Genomic DNA, 21,963 nt, shown 5'->3' with positions numbered 1-21,963 from the left:
TTTTTAGCTTGGGATCTAAAACCCATTATTTATGGGGCCGGAGAGATGGCTCGGCAGTTAAGAGCATTGACTGCTCTTGCAGAGGACGCAGCACCCACATGGATGGCTATGAACCATCCTTAACTCCAGTTCCAGGGGAATCGGATGCCCTCTTCTGACCTCCACAACATTGCATGACATGGTGCACTCATATACACGTAGGCAATACACTCATACATATAAAATAAAAATAAAATATTTTTAAAAGACCCCATTTTATGATTCCGGCTTTTCCAATCTCCACAAAAACTTCTAACCCTGTTTTGTTTTGTTTCTAAACCTCCAAATGAGGCAAGCTTTCTTGCACTTTCATGTTTCTGCACTCACTACTCCTTTGCATAGAAAGCAGCTTCTTCTCCGACTTCACATTTTCCAGCATTTAATTCAACTATCACCTCTAGGAACTTTCTTCATCTCCTGTATCTACTGGTTTAGGTGATTATTATAGGGTGTCACTATTTGTGCCTATCCTACTCTTTAGGGTGCAATTTGAGAAGAGACCTGGTGTAGAATGAAAATCTGCATTTGAGATGTAACATTCTAATGTACTGATACAACACATCATACCTAGATCGTTTCAGTGCACCTGGAATCTTCCAAAAAGCAAATGGGGGAAGAAGAGCCTGCTGCTCTGAGGGCCACAGAAAAATCACAAGTGCTTAAGGAAGCCCAGAAGCATCCACCCACCTGAAAGCCTAAAAGGATATACCAGGGAAAAGAAGCAAAACTGGAATGGGCTTGTTCCATGACCTCAGGAATTTTTACATTCTAGTGGCAAAAATCAACATAAATAATTAGTACTACACCAAGCAAGTAAGATACTAGATCCACACTGTCAAAAGTAACACTAAAGAAAATACAGTTGATTAATTCTAGCAGAGAGGTAGAAGAGTTCAGGGAAGGCATGGTGTTTGAACTGTACTCAGTCTCAGTCAAAAGGTGAAGAAGGTTGGTGTTTAAACTAAACACAGAATGATAAACAGCCCAAAGAACTTAAGGAGGACTGGGAGTGGTGGTTCACACCTATAATCCCAGCACAAGAGAGGCAGCAGCAGAAGGATAGACCCTGTCTCAAACAAAATGAAATGAAAGGAATCAAAACTAAACAAAAAGAGCTTAAGAAATTCCAAACAAGAAAAAGCACATGCAGTGACTTGAAGTCATCTAAGTACACAGTGTATACTAAGTACACTGCCTATTTTAGGGACTGGTAATGCTAGATATAACATCCATTTAATAAAGTAACGAGAAAGTAGGATAGCAAGGTCAGCTAGCTGAGGCCAAATCACAGAGGACACTGAAAGCAGGAATGAGAACTATGCACTTAATTAAGTAGACAAAGAGCTGTCAAGAAAATGTTCAGAGCCAGTGTGCTTTAGAAAACCTGACCTGACACTGGACTAAAGGCCAGACCATACCAGTGGGACACTAGTACCAGTGAGACATTAAAAGTAGTAAAGCCATGGAAGAAATCTAAGAGCCTGAAGTAAGGCAGAGGCAACAGGAATGTAAAGAGGGCCAACAGATCCTCCTAACAGTCTAGTGGTAGACTGGGTGGCATAGGAAAGAAAGGGACCAAGGTTAGTTCTAATGCTTTCAAGTCAGAACAACTGGGAGGAGTGGTTCTTCTATGTTAGCCAGGGCCACATCCTTTTTGTAAGGCTCTTCTATTGTTTTTCTAGATTCTTGTTCTCCCTACCCTCCTAGCAGATTTTGCATATAGGCCCCAGGCTAACAAACTCCCTCTCTTTCCCCTGCAAGCAAGTAAGGTGGATTGTCCATCAAGCATAAAGAACCTCTCCTCCCCCTTCATCTAAAATATATAAGGGACTTCACTCTGCCAAGTAGGCTTGAACTCTCTTCAGACTCCCCCTGGCCTCCATGCTGCTGTCTGTCCATCTATAGCATTAAAAACTCGCTTACTCAAATAGCAATCTGCCTCCAGGACCCCCTTAATCCCCAAACACAAAACCTTTCATTCCAGATAATAAAAACAGAAAACACAGATTTGGGGACTGTAAGGTGGGTAAAGCAGAAGACCCCCCCTCAAAAAAAAGAGGTGCCAGCAGGATCTTCTTGCTGATAACTGGAATCTTAGGTCTTAAATAAACAGCCAGAAATGAAGATATGGATTTGAGAGCTGAAGCTATGGGAGGTAGAGCAGTTAGCCTGTTTCAACAAATCTTCCTAAAATCATCACTTAGTTGACACTGTCCTCTATTCAGAATCTACAGTTTTTACATTCAAAGTCTTCTACAATCATATGAAAATTCTGGTTTTCACTCACTATGTTTTTAGGTAGATAGAGGAGACAAAGATAAGGCCTGGTCTCTAACCAGAAAGAATTTACAACCTCTAAAACCTGCCAAGTTTATCTCTAGAGTCTTCCTGACTCAACTATAAGCATACTCACCTCACTATTTCCACACATACCCTTCACATCCCTGCCTTTGCTCACTTTCCTCACTCCAGAATATCTACCTTCTTTTTGGATTATTTAAGGTGGAGTCCCCTTTCAAGGTACAGTTGAACTCTCCCTTTAGACCTGACTATGCTAACCACCTCTGAGATGTTTGTGGTGCTTAAAACTTTACTCAAGTTTAGCTGAGCCTTGTGGCACAGGCCTGTAATCCCAAGGATTGCAAATTCAAGACCTATCTGGGTTATAAAGTGAGTTCAAGGCCAGTCTTAGGCAACCTAGTGACACCTTAAAATAAAAAATTTTTAAAAAGGTCAGAGATGTGACTTGGTGGTATAGCACTTCTCCAGCATGTATGAGGCCCTAAATTCCTAGTACTGCTCAAAAAAAATAAAATAAAAAAATAAAAAAAATAAAAATCCTGGACTTTCTTGGCACTCAGCATCTATACCTATTGTTAGGATCAAAGCCCAAGTTTTAAATTTCCTTAAATAGACAATATTTAGGACAACAGTAGATGTGCTGGATAGCTTTAGTGTCAACTTGACACACCTGGGTTGAGGGAGCCTCAACTGGAGAATTGCTTCCATAGGACTGGCCTATAGCCATGTCTGTGGGGCATCTTTTTGGTTGTTAAGTGATGTGGGAGGGCCCAGCCCACTGTGGGTGGTACCACCCTTGGGCCCCTGGGCAGGTGGGCCTGTGTTGCATAAGAAAGCAGGCTGAGCCTGGTGTGGTGGCGCATGCCTTTAAACCCAGAGGCAGGGGATCTCTGTGAGTTCAAGGCCAGCCTGGTCTACATAGTAAGTTCCAGGACAGCTGGGGCTACAGGGAGACCCCTTTCTCAAAAAAGACCGAAAAAAAAAAAGAAAGCAGGCTGAGCAGGGGGCCTGGGGAGCAAGCCAGTAAGCAGCATTTCTCCATGGCTTACGCTTCAGCTCCTGCTTCCAGGTTCCTGCCGTGAGTTCCTATCTTGGGCTCCCGGATGAAAGGTGACCTGGGAGATGTAAGACAAATAAACCCTTTCCTCCCTAAGTTGGTATTGGTCAGAGTATTTTGTCACAGCAATGGAGAAACAAACTAGAACAGTAGGTATTCCACGAATATTTATTTTTAAAAAAATTTAATCATAGCTAGGCATGATGGCACAGGCTTTTAATCCCAGCACAAATGGAATGGTCTTAATCTTCATGAAGAGCAAATGTTTCTAACTCACAAATGTTCCTAAACTCAATTACATGGGTAATGAGTCTAGCCTATGAGATTTATGCAGAAGCTAAGCCTAAGGGTTACTTCCAAACACAGGAATCCTGCACTTTCCATATCAGAGTGAGATGAGGATTAAAGATCACAGGTGATGGGGCTGGAGAGATGGTTCAGCAGTTAAGAACACTGGTTGTTCTGGTAGAAGACCCGGGTTTGAATCCCAGCACCCACATGGCAGCTAAGAACTGCCCATAACTCCAGTTCCAGGGGATCCGACAGCCTCTTCTGTCCTTGTTGGGCATTGCATGACATGGATGCACTCAGTACACTCACACACAGAAAATTAAAATAATAAAATATTTAAAAAAAAAAAAAAAAGATCACAGGTGAGGCACCTGGGAGACAAGCAAATGGATCTTTGTGAGTTCAAGGTCAGCCTGGTCTATCTACACATGTGGATGAGGTCAGGACAACTTACGGTTTTCTCCTCCTATTTCCTGGGTTCCAGAGATTAAACTCAAGTCCTCAGGCTTGGCGGCAACCACTCTTACCTAACCAGCCCGTGAATACTCAAACATTTACTGAGCGTTCAGTACATGCTCAGGTTATGCCTACCAGGACACAGTAAGCTGATATTTTCAAAATCGGACTAAAAAGTGACCTCAAGAGATAACCAAAGGGCTGTTTTTCAGCAGGGAGCGTGGATTCCCTCTCAGCTATCCTTTCTATACCTACAACTTTCCCAAGTTCCTGCTACATTTGAATGGACACAAAACACATTGAAACATTTAATGTTCCTTATGTAAACCCAAAGAAAATAGGCCATATTGGAGAACTAGCAATTAAAATGTGCTTAACAATCGGGTACAATGCTACCCGTTATATAAAGACTTCTGTCCTCAGAAGGTTGCCTCTATCAGGAGATAGGATCTACCTTGACAATGTGCTTATTATTTGTCAAGCACTCAGCCTGTCTCTCTTATTAGCTGACTTAATTCTCACAATGTTGTCACAGTGCATTATTTATTCTTGTTTTTGTTTTAGGATTTATTCATTTTTATTTTATGTATATGAATGTTTGCCTGCATGGATGTACACCCATACATTGCATGGTGTCTGGTGACCACTGAGACCAGAAAAGGGAACTGGATCCCCTGAAACTGAAGTTTTGGATGGTTACAAAACACCATGTAGGTGCTGGGAACAAAACCAAGGTTCTCTGAAAGAACAGTAAGTGCTCTTAACGGCCACTGAGCCACCTCTCTAGCCCCTATTTATTCTTATTTTATATTCTAGCAAATGAATGCTCAGAAAGGCTTATTATTTTTCCCAAAGTCACACAGTAAGTAGTAGAATAGTAATTCAAATCCAAGTTTGTTATTTTTTTTGGGGGGGGGGTCTTTTTGAGACAAGGTCTCCCTGTAGCCTCAGCTGACCTGGAACTCACTAGTAGACCAGGCTGGCTTCAAACTCACAGTGATCTGCCTGTCTCTGCCTCCCAAGTGCTGGGATTAAAGGCATGCACCACCATGTTCGGCTCAAATCCAAGTTTGTTATATTCTAAATCATAGATTTGTAACCACTACACCCTACTGTCTCCATAGAATTATTATACAACAACACAATAATGTCCCATATAATCAACGGGAAGGGAATGATGCAAATTATCATGATAACAGGGATTCACAAAAGGACTCTATTATCAAGGATTAGTCATACTGAGAAAGTCTCCATGAGGATTACTTAGGATTTTCGGGAAATGAAAACTCTAGAAGTATTATTACAAAATTAAATTTTTTTTACCTTATTTCTTAGGAAAGCTTTATCTATATTAATGACAATTCTTTAGACAATTAGAAATCAGAAAACAAGATGGTGAGATAGCTCATCAGGTTAAAGGTGCCTGCCACCAAACCTGGTAAACCTAAATTCAATCCCTGGGAAGCACAAGGTAGACAGAACTGACTCCAAGTTGTCTCCTGAACTCCATCCATTCACATACAAAATAAATAAATGCAATAAAGAAAAATTAGCTGGCAGTGGTGGTGCACTCCTTTAATCCTAGTACTCGGAAGGTAGAGGCAGGAGGATTTCTGTGAGATGGAGGTCCGCTTGGTCTATATAGCAAATTCTAGGCCACCTGGGGCTACAGGGAGACTCTGTCTCCAAAAGACCTAAAAGGGGGGCTGCAGAGATGGCTCAGCAGTTAAGAGCACAGACTGCTCTTACAGAGTACCTGGGTTTGATTCCCAGCACCCACATGGGGACTAACAATCATCTGTAACTTCAATTCCAGGGGATCCAACACCCTCAGAAGTGATCCCCATGGTCATTGTACAACAGGGGTGCTCTTACACACATACAGGCAATACACTCATACAGATAAAATAAAAATAATAAGGGGGCTGGAGAGATAGCACAGCAGTGAAGAACATTGACTATTCTTGCAGAAGACCTGGGTTCAAATCCTAGCACCCACATGGCAGCTAACAACTGTCCATAACTCCAGTTCCAGGGGATCCAACAGTCTCTTCTGTCCTCCACAGGCATTGCAGGACACGGGTGCACTTACTTACATTGCAGGCAATACATGCATGCACATAAAATGAAAATAATAAAATATTTAAATAAATAAATAATAAAAATAATAAATATTTTTTAAAGACATTAAAAAAAAAAAAAAAAACCAGGTGTGGTGGTGTACACCTTTAGTCCCAGCACTTAGGAGGCAGAGGCTTGTGGATCTCTGTGAGTTCAAGGCCAGCTTGGTCTACTCAGCTCTAGGCCAGCTGGGGCTACAGGGAGACCCTGTAACAAAAAAGACAAATGACAAAACAAACAAACAAACAAACAAAAAAAAAAAACCAAGACAAAAAAGCAAGCAAACAAAAAACAAAACAAAGATTAAAGCAAAATGACAGAAATCAGAAACATGACACAAGTTAGTTAAGAAAAATGTCAAGGGACTAAGGAAATGGATCAGTGGGTAAAAGCACTTACTGTGCAAACATGAGGACCCAAGTTCAAATCTCCAGCACCCATGTAAAAGCCAGGTATGGAAGCATGTACCTGTAACCCCAGCACTGAGGTATAGAGACAGGTGGATCCTAGGAGCTCACTAGCCAGTCGACCTAGCCAAAATGTAAAACTTTAGGTTCAGTAAGAGACCCTGTTTCAAAACATAAGGTGGGCCTGTTGTGGTGGTGCAGAGGTAGGCAGATTTCTGTAAGAGCAAGGCCAACCTGGTCTGCATAACAAGTTCCAGGACAGCTGGGGCTACAGAGAGAACCTGTCTCAAAAAGACAAAAACAAAACAAAACAAAAAAACAAAAACACAACAAAAACAGATAAGGAAATTGAGGCACAGAAAGATTAAGCAATTTCCCCAGTTTTTGTAGCCATTAAGTGGTTGAGCAGCAAGTCCCTGTAGATGGTGGTTATGAAGGCCCTGTTTTCTCAATTAGACTACAGTGCCTCAAAAGGAATTAAGGGGAGGAAGGGTAAATGTTTTTGCCTGACACTTGCAGTGATGATTCTGGACTTCCTACAGAAAAGGGACCTCCAAGCTCAGAGCTTATCTGTAAGTACTTTCAAATGCAGGTAATTCTTTTCAGTCCCAGCTAAGAAATCTCAGACATAACAGCAAAGATAAAAGACTAAAGAGTCTGGCAATGACTGCTTTTCTTTATGCCCCAAACACTGGTATATCACTAATTTATTCCTAAAAAAAAAAAACCAAAAGACCTTCAATGGCAGCAGAGACCTAGCAGGCAGGAGAGATCAAACCTCACCACTGCTCTTCTCCTTCTCTAGATTTCTTCCCAGGTCCCCTCTGGATCAAACACCAGTAATTTCAGCATTAGAAAATCTGCCTAAATCTGGATCATGTTTTTGTTTTGCTTTAAGAAAATTGAAAATACAGTATCAAAAGGTATTTTATCTCACAGACCAGTAAATGTTCCAGAATGACTTAGAAAATTTAATGTGAAGCTGTTACCTTTTTGTTTTGTTAAAACTATCTAGAAATTGCCATCTAATAACAATGCTTTCATAAAATGAAGACTATTTTAACATAAAAAGTTCCACAATTTTAGAATAAAAAGTATGTTTTGGTTTGGTTTGGTAAAGGACAATTAGTTTAGGGCTCTGAAAAACCCAAGACTTTGAGCTTTTTTGTTTCACTGAGAATTCCCGAAATTCTCAGGCTAGCACTAGTCTAAAGTTTGGAAACCAGGAAACCTGTACCAAAAAATGTTAGACCACTCACTCAAGGTCACAGACCTAAGTCACAACTAATAGGACCCCTCCCTCACATCTCTAACTTCTGTAGGTCCCAGTTCCCAGACCATCTTTAAGTTTTTTCTCTGTCACAGATGGCAAAAGAAAATGTAAGACAACTAGTAACAGGCCCAAAGAGGAAACAGGCCATGACTCCTCCCTCCCCAGAGGTGGATGCCACAACCAACCAACTTCTGCTAAAAATACCCTTTCAGTACTGTGCAACAGAACTTAAAAGTGGCTTCCTGACACAGACTAAAGTATGAGCATGAATTCATTCTCTACAAAAAAAGCCCCACACCCAAAGCTTTGGCTCTTAACTGCCACTTACTAAGTTCCACAGGAAGTGGGGGACCCTGGTCCAGTCCACCCCACCCATTCCACCCCAGATTTTAACAAGCCCAAAGGTTGTAACACCTACAGGGCTTCAAAGGCTGTGCATTCCTATGAGTCAAAAACAAGGGTTGTAAGACAAGAAAAAAACCTCCATATACTAACCCATGCAGCACATGCGACAAACCAGGTGGGCGTTGAACTCCTGTTCATCTTGGTAACTGGGCCACATGGCTCCACTGGCCCCACCTAACAGAAGTAGGTCCCAAAGGGCCTTCAGCTGGTGGCCTCTGCACCCTCTATAGCTCCTCAAGGAGGGCTACGTGATGAACCCAGCCAGCCAGCCAAAGGGCTGAGCAATGAACACTCAGAACAGAACAGAGAAGCGGCTCCACCCACAACTTCCTACTGACCTCCTTCTTCCTTGAGGTCAGAGAGGAAGCTCCTCCCTAGGGCACTTCCAAAAACTGGGTCCAGGTCTTCAGGTAGAGAACATACTACTCAAAAGTGGCTCCAACTAGTATTTCCAGACCAAACACAGCATACAGAGGAGGGAGCTTTGTATGCAAAACTCCAGTCAAGGTATTAAGTAAGCCTAGGCAGATAAAAAGTGGCCTTTGGGGTTTGAAGAGCAGAAGCTTGTAACCTGGTCAATCTTAGACAGCTGCGGTAGAGCTGGTGAGTTGAATGGCTTACTGCCAAGTCAGGAACAGTGCATCCATTGCCCAAAAACCTGCTCCTCAGGCCTGGTTCTTCTCAGGCAAAAATACATCTAAAGTGTTAGCCACGTGAGGACTCATGATGGGACCATAGGGACAAACCTCCACACAGTCCACTGTCAAGAGATTCCTGGGCTCCAATGGCAGATTCATTTCCCCAACTTACAGTGGTCCACAGAGAAGGAGTACAAAACAGTCCAGTCCCAGCTTGTGTAGATTAGCTGGACAGACTTCAACTTCAGAAATAAAGTTTGCTTGTAATTTCATTCCTTCCCATCTTCCAGCCAGGAACATCATAAAACCCCCCACCCCATCTTTGCAATCAGTGTACCTAACTCAGCCGAGCCAGAAATCCCTTTATCCATCTATGGAAGGCTGCTTGCTTGTTTGTCCAACTTGTTTTCTGAGTCTTAGCTAATTGTACCAGACACTGGAATGCTGAAGAAACACAATGAACGGCTCTTTCATACGGATGGCCAGCCCATCTATTCCTGCTTCACAATTCTGATCCAATCCCTGCTATGGATGTCAGGAAAGACACTCCAATCCTGCCTCTTACCACTCAAAACAGCTTCTGATAAGGGCCTAATCACTAGCCCTCTGCACTAGCTCCCTAAATAGAACAACTTCTTTAGGCTAATGCTGCTTTCAATCCTGTTCCAGAAGGCAAGCAGGGAGGGAGGGTCAGCACCCAGAAAAACCAAGGTTGTAAAGAGTATTACAAAAGACTACAGGTGAAAAAAAGGAAACAGGAGCTTGCCTGCCAGGCCACTTGTTTTAAATAAGTCCTGTGACTTCCTCAATCGCCTAGCAAGTTCCTTTACTCCCAAGTGGGCATTCCTCCCACTGACAAACTGCCTAATAATCTTGTTATTGCTTACTAAGAAAGTTCCTTACAGCTACTTATCCCTCCTTGCCTAAGCTCTTGGTCACCTTGATAACCTATGACAAAGGTACTCAGTCTGTTCCCCTACCTATACTCCTTAGCCTAGGAAAGGAAGGGTCCTTCTAGAAGTTACATTGTGCTAAGAAAAAGAACACATAGGAAATAGGAAAGAGAAGAAAAAGGAATGACTATTTCCTGATTCATATATAGTAATGTTTTCTTTGACCAAATTCAAATCCTCTGAGCTCAAAGAACTCTCCTTTGTTTTCAAACCTAGTCTCTAGTAGCTAGAAGGTATTCAGTAAATGTTCATCTACTGTAATTATTCATAGGTAACGGGCTAAGAACTTTAATTTCATTTAATCCCAACAACAATTCTGTAGGAGAGGCATCATCATTTCCGTTTTGGAGATGAAATATACAAAAAAAGCGTAAGTAAATAACAACCAAGATTATGCATTTATTTGTCCAGCTACAAAGCTGTGCCTGTAAACCACAATAACTAATAAAATAAGTAGTAGAATATTCTTGGGGAAATTAAGAAATAAAACTCCTAAAGCTGGGGGTGAGAGTGGTGGCATATACTTGTAATCACAGGACTCATGAAACTGAGGTCGAATAACTGCTTCAAGTTCAAGGCCAGCCTGGACTACTGGATGAAACCCTGCCTCAAACCCTTGCCACCAACGAAGAAAAAAGAAGTAACTTCTAACTATGGCTGTCTGGGGATTTAGCACGTCACAAATGAACACATGCGACAACTACTAGAAACACTACATAATTTTGCTGTCTCCAACCATCATAATCATTATTGGTAAAGGTACAGTTTGAGGAACCAAAATTTGCCATCTCCTCACTCCCCTGGCATCCTCCAAGAATGGGAAGGTACTGAAGACTGAGCCTTCCTTTCAGGTTTCTAACAACACATCCTGAGCTTTGAAAGGAAAGATGCTGCAGACAGCAGAGGACAGAGCCTTGTAAGGAGAGTCGGCTCTTTACCATTGGAGGGCATGACTGGAAGGGTGATTAGGCTATTTTCATCATTCCATCCTAAAGGTAGGAAAAGGTGACCTGGCTACGACCAGTAGATTTCAAAATGGTTCAAGCTGTTGGTTTTCTTATAATACTGTAGATAGTTGAAGCAATACATTTATTTTTTTAAACACCCAAATCACCCACTTAATAGTAAGGATATAAATGCAGACATTTAAGTCTTCCTGTAGCCCCAGCTGGCCTAGAACTCACTATCTAGCCTTGATCTCACAGAGATCCTCCTACTTTTGCCTCCAGAGTACTGGGATTAAAGGTGTGGGCCACCACGCCTGGAATGCTAACATTTCTTAACTCCCAACAATAAAGTTGTATTTTGTCCCAGCAGTTCACAGAACGGTATGTACTGTCTTCAGTATCTTTTGTGGAAAAATTAGAATAATGAGAAGAAACAATATCCAGCCATACCATATGCTGAACACCTTCTAAAAACTAATTCAAAACTATCATCCAGCATTACCATTTTGCAAGTAAAGAAACAGAGGCTTGGATAGACTAAGGCCATTCAGCCAGCAGAGGAAGAGTTAAGATAAAAATCCAGTGTAAACGGGGTGTGGTGGTCCACATAGTGAGTTCCAGGACAGCTGGGGCTACAGGGAGATCCTGTCTCAAAAAAACCAAAAAAAAAAAAAATCCAGTGTGACTACAGGTACTTAATGTGTTCTCACCACAGTGCCACACCACCTCCAAGTGATAAGCCAAATGAATACAGAGCCAGAATCACACAAAATCAGAAACTTGGCCTTTTTGTCTTCTCATACAAAGTTGAAGTTCAGGATCACAAATAGTAAGTAAATAAAGCCAGGACTTAGAACCAGATTTTCTGACTCTAAGTTCAGTGCTCTTTGTACCATTCTGCCACAAATGTAGAAAAAGAAAAAAAAAATAGCAAAGGGGAAAAAAATGATGCTACCTTAGTTGAAACATCTAATTTGTTTATTTATTTTTATTTTATGTGTATGAGTGTTATGCCTGCATGTGTGTAAGTGCACCCATGTAATGCTTGCAGAGGCCAGAAGAGGGCATCAGATTTCCTGTAACTGGAGTTACAAACAGTTGTTAGCTACCATGTGGGTAAAATCAAGTCTTCTAAAAGAACAGTGAGTGTGCTCTTAACCACAGGAGTCATCTCTCCAGCCCCTGAAACATTTAATGTTGAGCCAGTGAGATAGCGCAGTGGGTAAAGGTACCTGCCTGACAACAAGTTTGATCCCCAGGATCGACATGGTAGAGAGAGAACCGGCCAGGCGTGGTGGCACACACCTTTTAAGACCAGCCTGATTTACATATTGAGTTCCAGGTCAGCTGGGACTACAGGGAGACCCTGTCTCAAAAAGAACGACCCCCCCAAAAGAAATTATATTTTTCAAACACCTTATTTTATAAGAAAAGAGGACTCCAGAAAAGGAAAGCTTTTTCCTTTTACAAACACATAAAAATTCAAATGATCTTTGAATAATCAAAAAGCCCTTTTCCTAAATATCCTATCACAATGAAATATTAAAAAGCTAAAAATATTTAGCAGGCGTGGTGGCACATGCCTTTAATCCCAGCACTTGGGAGGCAGAGGCAGGAGGATCTCTGTGAGTTCAAGGCCAGCCTGGTCTACATAGTGAGTTCCAGGACAACTGGGGCTACAGGGAGACCCTGTCTCAAAAAGACCAAAAAAAAAAAAAAGCTAAAAATAGGGTAACCCTGTCCAGTTAATTTATGCCTAGCATTCACATTGGTCAACAATTCAAACTAAACCAATTTCTCTCAATACACACATGAACAGGGCATGGTTTCTGCTAGGGCTTATAGGTAATACTGCCTTAATTCTTCCCTTTGTTTACTTAAGTGATATCTAGTGACATCTTTTATGTCTCAAAAACTTGAGATACTGAGATGAATGAATCCCTTTTCTCAAAGGCCTTACAGCCTAGTAGAATCTATTTAGTGGGGAGCAAAGAAAAGCTAACTAAGCAATATGGTACTGCAGACCTGAGTAAGTAGAGGATCACCCCTATTTCACTCAACTTAGATTTCCCAGGGGCAGGAACTGCTTACTTTGAGGACAAGCACCAAACAGCCCAGTTAAAAAGAGGATATGGGTACACATTTTTAAATAATTCTGGAGTAGTAGATGCTTTCTAGGCTTATGAACCAGGCAAGAGGCAGAGGAAGACACAGATTACAAAAACTCTCTTCAGGTGCTGGAGAGATGGCTTAGTGATTAAGAGCACTGGCTGCTCTTGTAGAGGACCTGGGTTTGGTTTGCAGCAACCACATGGTGGTTAACAACCATCTGTAATAACAGTTCCAGGGGACCTGATGGCCTCATCTGACCCCCACAGGCTTTGCATGATAAAGGTATGCTTACATACATGCAGACAATATACATACTCATATACATTTAAAAAAGAAAAAATTCTCTTTATGCCATGATGAAGAGTTAGAACTTTCTTCAAAAATCAGAAAGCCTAGATAGACTTTAAGCAGAAGAGTGACACAAGTGACTATTAAATCTCATGATGATAAAGATGATGATGATGATGTGTGTGTGTGGCCTTGTGGCGCATGTGTGGAGACCACAAGACACCTTTATAAAGTTGGTTCTCTCTGTCCACCTTTATTTGGGTTCCACAAACCAAACTCAGATCACCAGGTAAATCCCTCTACTCACTGACCTAACTCTGTATTTTAGAAAGATCACTCTGAAGCTTGGGCTTGGCAGTGCATGACTTTAATCCCTATACTTGGGAGACTGAGGCAGGCAGATCTCTGAGACTGAGGTCAGTCTGGTCTCCATAGCAAGTTCTAGGTCAGCTGGGGCTACAGCTGGGGCTACAGATGTCTCAAAAAAAAAAAAAAAAAAAAAATCACTTTGACACAAAAAAAATCACTGGGACACAGGATGGAATTTAGAGGGTAGGAGAGTAGGGGGAGGGTGAGTATTTCTAACAGTCCTGGAGGGAAAAAAGGCTCAAGACAGCATTAAGTTTCAGGATAATGAGATATAATATGGAGTGCAAGTATAGGCAGGGTATATTGAAAATACCTAAAATTTAAATATTTACAATTCTAAATACTAACTGAATGTTAAGGCATGTCTTACAAGTATTATATGGCTTTAGAACAAACTGTTAATGCTTTCCTATATCTTGTCTACATCTGCTAGAGAGAGAATGACTTGAGAATGTTATCCTAAAAACCGTGTACTTAAGTTATATAACCACATCTCATCAGTCACTTCCAGTAATTTCTTCCTCACCCGCAACACACACACACACACACACACACACACACACACACACACAACACATTTTCAAAGTAAAAACAATAAAAACTGTTCAAAGGGAGTACTGGAATGGCAAAAAATTAGGAAATCACATATAGTAAGAGAAAGGGCGATGCCTGGCCTAAAGAAGATAGCAATTTTTAAAAATAAGCTAGCTCAGCTGGAGAAGATGGCTCAGCAGTTAAGGGCACTGATTGCTTCAGAGGACCCAGGTTCAGTTCCCAGAACCTACATGGTGGCTAACAACCATCCTAACTCTAGTTCCAGGGGATCTGATGCCCTCTTCTGACCTCCTCAGGCATTGTACAACATGGGTATACTTACATATATGCAGGCAATATATTCATACACATAAAGTACAAATAAATAAAATATTTTTTTAAAGCTACTCTGATATTTAGAAGAGAGAGCAGATAATCTTTGTCGGGCAGAATTTGAACTAAGAGGTTTAAGTTAGAGGGGCAATTAATTGTCTCTATAATTATATGCCTTCAAGTAAAGGAAGGATGACTTCTAACAAGGGTAAAACTGAATAGAACATTGGATCTGTTCATGTATAAGGGTCCTTACAATCCTAAAAGTAAAACTGATACATTAGCAACTTTAAGAGTATGTTGGGGCAGAGTATGAGATGGCTCAGTGTTTAAGAACACTGGCTGCTCTTGCAGAGGACTCAGGTTCAGTTCCTAGCACCCATGTGGTGGTTAACAACCAGTCTATAACTCCAGTTCCAGAGGATCTAACACCTTTTTCTGACCTCCAGGGGTATTGCATACACATGGTATACTTACATGCAAGCAAAACACTCATACACTTAAAAAAAAAAAGTGTGTGCACTCTGTTCCAAAGGCCAAAAATGTCAAAATGTCAAAAGTATTTGGGAGCTTGTATCTAATCCTTAAAAGATTTTAGGGTTACCTCTTCAGAGGGGGGAATGTTGGAGGAGAAGGAATGGGCATGGATTTGATCAAAACACCTTATATGCACGTATGAAATTCTCAATATAGTTTTTGTAAAAGTTAAAAAAAAAAAGTGTGTGACGTGCTAATATACACCTTTAATCCCAACACTCAGGAGGCAGAGGCAGACACAGCTCTCTGAGTTCCAGGCCAATCTGGTCTACATAGTGAATTCCAGGCCAGCTGGGACTACATGGTGAGACCCTGCCTCAAAGGGGGAAAAAATGTGTGTGATATAAAATATTCTACACAAACAATGAGGATTTACTAGTATAAAGGGTCCCAGAACTGCAGTGCTGAAAAGTTCACAGACTAGTCCAGTAATATTCAACTCTGACATAACACCTTTTCACACTGGTGGCACAAGTCTGTAATCCTAGCATTCAGGATAATCATGAGTTCAAGGCACACTTGAACTAGATAATAAGACTCTATCTCAAAAAACTAAAAGGGGTGGGAGTGGAACTATATTGAACTTAACATATAGAACATACAAAAACAGAAACATAAGTCAATTTTAGGTGTTCATATTTGTGTTACTTATTTCAAATGATATAACCAATTAGATCATAGTGATAAAACTGGGGAATAAAGTAATCATATCAGCCTCAGCCTCTGGCTTATTTCTATGTTATTTTTATTGAAGAGAACCTTTTTTCTTTTTAAGACTAGTGCATATAAATAAAACTACACAAACGGTAGCACCATTTGACTGAAATAAACTAATAGACTAACTTGAAAGAACTGAAGAAATCTTTGTTTCAAAACTGAATGCCAAGCCAGGCATGGTGGCGTACACCTGTAGTCCCAGCACTTGGGAGGCAGAGGCAGGTGGATCTCGGTGAGTTCAAGGCCAGCCTGGTCTACATAGTTGAGTTCCAGGACAGCTGGAGCTACAGGGAGACCCTGTCTCAAAAAGACCAAAAAAACAAACAAACAAAAAGACACTTGGGGGGGGGGGCGCATAGCTCTTAAATTTCATAGAAAATCCTACATTAAATATAAACTTAAAGCTGTTAATCAATGTCATTTCTATAATACACTAAAAAAGAAAGCAGCAGGCTCTATTTAAATGTTATTTATGTATGATAACTACTAGGCCCAAATAACTCAAGTGTGCCTACCCTTCTTTCTGTTTTGCAGTGCTGGGAATTGAAGTAAGCTAAAACCCCCACCTGTTGTTATTTTTGAGACAAAGTCTCATTATACAGCCCAGCCTGGAACTCAAGATCTTCCAGTCTCAACTTCCTTAGTTCTAATACTGCAGAAGTATGCAACCATCGCCAGTCTAGCCCTTTCTTTCTAAGCTCAAATACAGGAAACCACTCTGGGGTACCCCTTTAAACACACTGCCATACAAGCACAGATTTGTAAATGTTTGTCTCTGCTGGTAGAGCCATACACTGAACCTCAATACTTAGCCAAAAGCTTTTCTAGGACTTAATGGAAAGGACACTAGGGAATGACTGAATCGAATTTCTAATTCTGTCAAGCATCCATGAACTTTTAATAGAAAGCTAAGTAATAAGTCATCAAGATCCCATCTTATAAAAACCAGTAACAAGCCGGGCGTGGTGGTGCACGCCTTTAATCCCAGCACTTGGGAGGCAGAGGTAGGCGGATCTTTGTGAGTTCAAGGCCAGCCTGGTCTACATAGTGAATTCCAGGACAGCTGGGGCTACAAGGAGACCATCTCAAAAAAGACAAAAACAAACAAACAAAAAAACAGTAACAAATGTCTAATACTTTGGCATAAAAGGTAGTGCATTGATAGAAGTGACAATATTAAAAGCACCGAGAACCAGCTGGACGTGGTAGCACACACCTTTAATCCCAGCACTCAGGAGGCAGAGGCAGGTAGAACTCTGTGAGTTCAAGGCCAGCCTGGTCTACATAGTGAGTTCCAGGACAGCTGGGGCTACAGGGAGACCCTGTCTCAAAAAGACCCAAAATAAAGCACCGAGAACCAAGAGTTATAACCAATATTATTGTCACCTATAGCAACTCAGAATCAGCTATACTGGGAACTGATCCCTACACTTTGCAGTTAGAAGTCAATGGAATATAACATAACTAACAATAATATGGAAAGAAAGTTCTAGTGCCGTTAAAATTTATTTTTTAATTAGCAGAGCCTGACCCCCTAGGGAAAAGAACAGCTAACATCCTAGCATTCATTTAACACTATGGCTTAGGTACACATGGCTAATGTAGAGAGGAACAGCATCAATCACATCAAAGAGAACAACATGGGGACCCCTCTGTTCAAGAATAAACCTCAGATAGATACCATTCAACCCTTTCTTTTGATTGGCCCCTCTTCCTCTGCCTTAAATGCATCAAATCTAGAAACTTCTCCAGTTCTACAAGTCTTCCTATACATCCAGGAGATGGTAACACAAAGGTCTGAAACTCCCCTTGGTGATTGAGAAAGTAAGGCAAGGAAGGGCTTGATCCTCTGAGAGAGAACACATGTTAGCATAGTGACTACTTCCCTCCACCTATGAGCCCAGACATCACATCATCTAACCAGCACCCTTGGCCAGACAGTGTCACAGAACAGGAAGGAGTCTGGGTCGCCTGAGTGACTCAGAATGGCCCTGTTTCCTAGGTGCATACAGACAGACAGACAGACAGACAGACAGACAGACACACACACACACACACACACACACACACACACACGCCTGATAGCAAGCAGCTAAAGGGTGCACTGTCCCTTTAAAGAAAACAATTAAGTAGGAAGACCAGCCTACTCTCAAGACTGCACACAAGATTAAAGCCCAGAAACAACAGTTAGTTACCTGCTCTGCCTTTGGCACATCTCTTCCAGTACAGAACACCAGCAATTCCAAGAATGTGAGTCAAAATAAAGATGGTTGGTGGCAAATAAGCTGAATCTAAAAGAGGCATTTCCAGGCCTGTCCTTTCTCATCTCTTGAGTTAGCCACAAGTACAGCCCAGCACTGCCTCTGGATGCCTTTCTCCTGAGGTTACTGCTGTTCTGGACAATCAGCTCAGAGGCAGAGGCCGGGCTTAATGTCAGAAACTTCCTGGTGGCTTCTCTTCCATTTCGTCTCCTTGGGTTTTCAGCAAGCAGTGGCAGACCAAGACTAAAACTACACAGTGTATCTCAGACAAAGCCCAGGAAACAACTGGCCAGTGGGGGAGGGGAAAAGGAAGGAGGAACCAGAAGAGTGAAAAGGAGCAAGCGCCTAAATCAATGTCAAGCTGACTCAAACCTCTATCTTTGGCATCCTCTGTTCTGCTTAAACAAACAAACCTCAGACCCTTGTACAGAAGAAGGGAGGGTGTCAGAGGACGTCACACTTAACTTTCCATTCCCGGCTTGGTTGGAATGCTAGTCTGCAGAATGTAGCCAAAAGAAAAATGTCACAGAAGCACTAGAGAAACTCTTACAGGAGGGAGGCAATGTATACTAGGTCCTTGACACAGCTAGAGAACAACCCTTCGCAGTCACAACCTGAGAGGATACCCTGACAACTCTTTCTTATAGGCAGGAGCTATGCCCAGTAGTGAAATACAGAGTAGCACACAATTTTGGATGATGCTGGATTTAAAAGCTCCTATTGTATTAGTTCCTCCATCAAAGAACATTATTATCTTTCTGAGCAATAGATTAAAATCCTTGCTAAAGGGAACAAAGATATGGAAAGCTTTTTTTTTTTTTTTTTCCTTTTTTAGTAGAGAGGATCTCACTCTAGTCCAGGCTGGCCTGAAAGTCATGATCCTCCTGCCTCCCCCTCTTGTGTACTGGCATTGCAGGTGTGTACCACCATGCACAAAGGGCCCAGCAAGACAGATCTGACAACTAGGCAGCTAGAGGAGCATACTGCTTTACAAGTACAGTTGGGGGCACTTTTCAGGGGTTATAAAAGATATCTGGCTTCCATGGGACTGGAGAGATGGCTCGGTGGTTAAGAGCACTGACTGCTCTTGCAGAGGACTCGGGTTCGATTCCTACACTGCAGCTATCAACTGTCCTTAACTCCAGTTCCAGGGGAGTCCGAAGCCCTCTTCTGACCTCTGTAGCACTGCACGACACGAGTGCACTCACATACATGCAGGCAATACACTTATACACATAAAATAAAAATTAAAAAAAAAAAGGTACCTGGCTTTTACCAGCATGTGCAAGGAGGCATCAAAAGCTAAATGACAGCAGAAAACAATACCGTCCACAAAACCAGGGCCTGCTTATAAATTTGACATGGGTATTGTGGCAGTAACTGAAGTCTTTACCTCTACACACTAACTAGAACAGCTCAGATTAAAAAGACTGATAATACTAGCCTGCTTGGTGGCAAACGACTTTAATCCCAGCACTCTGGAGGCAGAGGCAGGTGGATCTCTGCTGAGAGTTCAAGGTCAGCCTGGTCTACACAGTGAATTCCAGGTCAGCTGGGGCTACAGGGAGACCCTGTCTCAAAAGGACCAAAAAAAAAAAAAAAAAAAAAAACACGAAAAAACCAAAGACAAAAAAAAAAAAAAAAAAAAAAAAAACACTGATAATACCAAGTCATGACAAGAATATGAAGCAAATGAAACTCTCCCATCCAAGTATTAACCAGACCTGAACCTGCTTAGCTTTGAAGATCAAACAAGATCAAGCACATTCAGGATGGTATGGCTGTAGACAGCAAATGTAACTCTCAAACACTGCTGCTGGGGGTATAAATTGGAACAACTACTCTAAAAAAGCGTTTGACAAATTCTTATAAAGTCTAAAGATACAAGCAATCTTACCAAATAAAAACAGAGGTCCTCACAAAGATTTGTATATGAATATTAAATTAGCAGCATTATGCAAAATAAAAACTAATAAGTAAAATGTCCACAAACTGGTGATGTTTTAAACAAAATATAATGTATCCAAAGGACCACTGTTCTGCAATGAAAGAAGCAAGCTAGTGATGCAGACAACAAGTGTTCTGCTATATGAGAGGCCACACACTGATGTGACATCATAGAAAAGGAAAACTATAGGGATAAAAATCAGAAGGGGCTGGGAGGGAGCATATAGAACTGACTCCAAAGGGGCACAAGAGAATTGTAGGGGTGCTTGGAATGTTCTGCACGTTATGATGGTAATTCCATTCCAACTCACTAAATTGCACACCAAAAAGGGTGAATTTTGTTGCATACATTATTCTTTGACAAACTTAATGAACATAATCCATTTTAAAACTAACAATCTAAACTGAATATGCCAAGTACCTGAGCTACCAGTGCTCCTTTCCCTGCTTACTTCTCTCTGAAGAGTATTTTACAAAGTATAATGTGGACATAAAACATAACACTGAAGTCCCAACAGCCAAGAGTACATCTAACATCCTCCATAATGCTCATCGCCCTCTACTCAGAGAAGGTAAGAGTCAGAGAATCATTCCTATCAAACTGGCTTTTTATTTCTTAGGTGTCTACTGTGTTCTCACAAACGTCTAAAAAATGCAAATTTAGGGTTGCAGAGATGGTGCAGTGGTTCTTGCAGAGGACCCAGGCTCAGTTCCCAGCACCCACATGATGACTAACAACCATCCATAACTCCAGTTCCAGGTAATCTGATGCCCTCTTCTGGCCTCTATGGGCACTGTATGACATGGGTGCACTTACATATATGCAGGCAATGCACTCATAACATTAAAAAAAAAAAAGCCAGGTGCAGTGGTGCATGCCTGTGATGATTTGAATGATAATGTCCCCCAGAGGCTCCAAATATTTGGACATTCTGTTGCCAGATGGTGGTGCTGTTTTGGGAGGTTTAAGAAGGTGTGGCTATCCTGGAGGAAGCATGTCACTGGGGATGGGCTTAGAGAGTTCTTAAGCCTTGCCAGATCTCCAGTCGCCATCTTGTTTCTTGTGCCTGCTGGAAGATGTAGAGCTTAGCTTCCTCTCCTCTTCTCTAGCCACCTCTGCCACCATGCCTCCCCGCCAAGACAGACTGTAATTCCCCTGGAACCATAAGCTCAAATAAATTCTTCCTTCTATAAATTGCTTGGGTCAGTGTTTCTATCACAGCAACAGAAAAATGACTAATACAATGCCTTTAATCCCAGCACTCAGGAGGCAGAGGCAGGTGATCTCTGAGAGTTCAAGGTCTACACAGTGAATTCCAGGCCAGCTGGGGCTACAGGGAGACCCTGTCTCAAAAAGACCAAAAAATAAAAATATAAAAATAGGGGGCTGGAGAGATAGCTCAGCAGTTAAGAACACTGACTGTTCTTACAGAAGACCCGGGTTTGAATCCCAGCACCTATATGGCAGCTAACAACTACCTGTAACTACAATTCCAGGGGATCCGACAGTCTCTTCTGTCCTCCGTGGGCATTGCACAACATTGGTGCACTTACCTACATGCAGAGAATACACGTAAAATAAATAAATAAATAAATAAATAAATAAATAAATAAATAAAAATAGGGCTGGAGAGATGGCTCAGCATTAAGAACACTGGCTGTTCTTGCAGAAGACCTGGGTTCGAATCCCAGCATCCACATGGCAGCTAACAACTGTCCATAACTCCAGTTCCAGGAGATCTGATGCCCACTTCTGGCTTCCACAGACATTGAATGACACAGGTGTACTTACACACATGCAGGCAATACACTAATAACACAAAAAGAAAAACAATAAATAAAATATTTTTCAATTTCTTATACATGTACGCGTACAGTTTTTTTTAAAGGATGATATGAGTACGTGTTAATTGGTTTTTTCAAATAAATATTTGGCAATGTAATTTGATTACTATATCCATGGTATTTTTTTCTTCA

The 21,963-nt window shown here is 41.5% G+C and overlaps 1 protein-coding gene across 7 annotated transcripts in view; it reads right to left on the bottom strand.

Moving 5' to 3' along the window:
- The window catches only part of Macf1 (microtubule actin crosslinking factor 1), a 389,588-nt gene that overhangs the window by 261,883 nt on the left and 105,742 nt on the right, over nt 1-21,963 (bottom strand). For 2 of the 7 annotated variants that reach the window (XM_029554605.1, XM_029554607.1), the window contains exon 1: nt 17,974-18,303. The exons of 1 other annotated variant lie outside the window; for it this stretch is intronic. In XM_029554605.1, coding sequence (XP_029410465.1) covers nt 17,974-18,082 — 109 coding nt within the window. In that variant the 5' untranslated portion in view covers nt 18,083-18,303. Of the gene's footprint in view, nt 1-17,973; nt 18,304-21,963 lie in introns of those variants that run through there. 4 more of the 7 variants (XM_008850247.3, XM_008850248.3, XM_029554608.1 and 1 more) reach the window with 3 other exon arrangements.

Source organism: Nannospalax galili, unplaced genomic scaffold, assembly GCF_000622305.1.
Source record: "Nannospalax galili isolate Female #2095 unplaced genomic scaffold, S.galili_v1.0 scaffold944, whole genome shotgun sequence".
In the NCBI taxonomy this organism is placed as follows: domain Eukaryota; kingdom Metazoa; phylum Chordata; class Mammalia; order Rodentia; family Spalacidae; genus Nannospalax; species Nannospalax galili.
The sequence above is the reverse complement of the archived record's forward strand: the minus strand, read 5'-3'. Positions and strand labels throughout refer to the sequence as shown.